This window comes from Myotis brandtii, unplaced genomic scaffold (assembly GCF_000412655.1).
Source record: "Myotis brandtii unplaced genomic scaffold, ASM41265v1 scaffold1496, whole genome shotgun sequence".
Classification (NCBI taxonomy): domain Eukaryota; kingdom Metazoa; phylum Chordata; class Mammalia; order Chiroptera; family Vespertilionidae; genus Myotis; species Myotis brandtii.
In genome coordinates, this window is record NW_005355398.1 from 110272 (window position 1) to 112161 (window position 1890).

At 67.1% G+C, this 1890-nt stretch overlaps 1 protein-coding gene across 1 annotated transcript in view; it reads right to left on the reverse strand.

Moving 5' to 3' along the window:
• Positions 1-6: 6 nt before the first annotated feature.
• Positions 7-1890, reverse strand: part of PRKCSH (protein kinase C substrate 80K-H) — a 10601-nt gene continuing 8717 nt past the window's right edge. The window contains exons 12-18 of the mRNA XM_014535723.1: positions 1815-1890; positions 1331-1400; positions 1027-1116; positions 775-852; positions 593-692; positions 336-497; positions 7-204 (exon numbers count right to left, since the gene is read on the reverse strand). The exon at positions 1815-1890 is cut by the window's right edge and continues 7 nt beyond it. Coding sequence (XP_014391209.1) covers positions 351-497; positions 593-692; positions 775-852; positions 1027-1116; positions 1331-1400; positions 1815-1890 — 561 coding nt within the window. The 3' untranslated portion in view covers positions 7-204; positions 336-350. The remainder of the gene's footprint in view (positions 205-335; positions 498-592; positions 693-774; positions 853-1026; positions 1117-1330; positions 1401-1814) is intronic.

A 1890-nucleotide genomic window follows, 5' to 3' on the forward strand; every position in this document is an offset into this window, starting at 1 on the left:
GGGAGGGTGCACTCCTTTAGTCCATTTTGGAGGCCCACTGAGGCCTGGGCAAATGCTTTGCCCAGCCTGACCCCCCAAGAGCAGGGCGGGGGGGCCCCTCACGGTTCCTGCCTGTGGGGAGGGCAAGAAGACTCAGAGGGGCAGGCCTTCGTCCAGATGGGCGGGTAGGTGGCACCACTGAGGCTTGTTCCATGCCTTGAGGTTCTGGGGCCAGAGAAAGAGACGATGGAACACAAGTGGGCAGAGGTGGTGCCAACCCAGATCTGTCTTCCTTAGACCCCACTGCACCCCACCCCCCGCCCCTGTCCAGGTGGGCAGACCCACTCCCCGTCCACCTTGGCGGGGCAGGGCTAGAGCTCATCGTGGTCGCTGTCTGCAGGCGGCTCGGGGGGTGGCTCTTGGCAGGCAGCAGGCGTCATGAGCTCCATGAGGTACTCGCAGCGACTGGGCTCTGTGGTGCTGGTCACCATCGTCTCCTTCCCACACAACAGGCGCACCTGGCGGGGCGGGCAGGTGGGGCTCGGGTGGGCTCAGCCAGGCCTGGGTCCCCCACACCGCCCACCCCATCTCCCGCCTTCCCCCACCCACTCACAGTGGTGGAGCGGTTGGGGCCCTGCCAGCAGCCAGTGCCCTGTTCGTACTTCATGGAGCTGAACTTGTCGTGTTCGGGGCCAGCCCACGAGCCCCAGGTGCTGCGGAGAGTGGGTGCTGAGGGTGGGCTGGCTAGGGTTTGGGGGTGCCAAGGGGGAGGGGGCTCCGCCTAAGCCCACTCACCCGAGGTTGGTGGGAGAGCCGCCGCCGAGCTTGGGTTGTTGTGAGACATGCTTGAAGGGACAGAGTCGGTAGACGTACCTGTCATATAGGACAGGACTGGTGGGTGGGGCACACAGGACCCCAGCCCCCCTGACACCCCCACACACGGGGTGGGGGAGGGTGTGCACCCCCTGTGGCCTTGCTCAGGCTCAGACCCTCCAAGTCCACCCGCCTGCCTGCCCGCCTGCCCTGGGGGGTGGAAGGGGGACGCACTCATTGGTGGTGAGTTCGTAGCACTGCTTGTACAGGTAGGCAAACTCCCCGCTGGGGCCGAAGTCAAAGGAAATCTCCTGCTCCAGGTTCCTGCAAGGGAAGGCCACGTGGTGAGGGGCAGCAGTGTCCACGCCGACTCAGGGCCGCGCTGGGCGTCCCCATGATGAGTGGAGGGCCGTGTGGGCTGGGCTCCAGCTCCCTGCCTCCTGGGGACCCCCCTCAGGAGCCACCCAGCCTGGTAGCAGCAGTTGCCTCGGCAACCACCTATCGTCACCACCTCTGGGGAGCCAGCCCGCGCTCATACCTGATGGCCTCCTCCATGTCCCTCAAGGACCGCTCGGCCTCCTCAAACTTGTTGCGGGCCTCCTGGGCAGCTGGGGGGGCAGAGTGGGGGCAAGGTCAGGGGCGCCTGCCCAAATCCAGGAAGAGGGGGAGGGGTGGCTGGACACGCCTGCTTCTCCGCCCCCAGGCCTGCTCTGGGGAAGACCGCACCAGGAAGGCCCTGCGGGTCTCGCCAGCTGCAGAGCCCACCCCACCGCCCAGGCTCGTGGCTCCCAAGGGATCAGGGCCAGGGCTGCTGGGGCGCCACTGGCTCCCCACCCATGAGGGTGGCACAAGTAAGCAACACCCGGTGAGGAGGCAGAGAGGCCCTGGGGCTGGCCGGGGTGGTACTGGCCTCCCCAGGCCCCAGATGCTCCCTCCAGGCCTGGTTCTTGGGTGCCTACAGGTGAAGGCAAGGGGAACAGGTATGGGCAGCGTCCCCTCCCGCCCAGGCCGTGAGCACTCACCGTCAATCAAGGCCTGCGTCTGCGCATCATAGGGCGGCATTTTGTCCTCGGGGGGGCTGGCTGGCTGGGGGGGCGC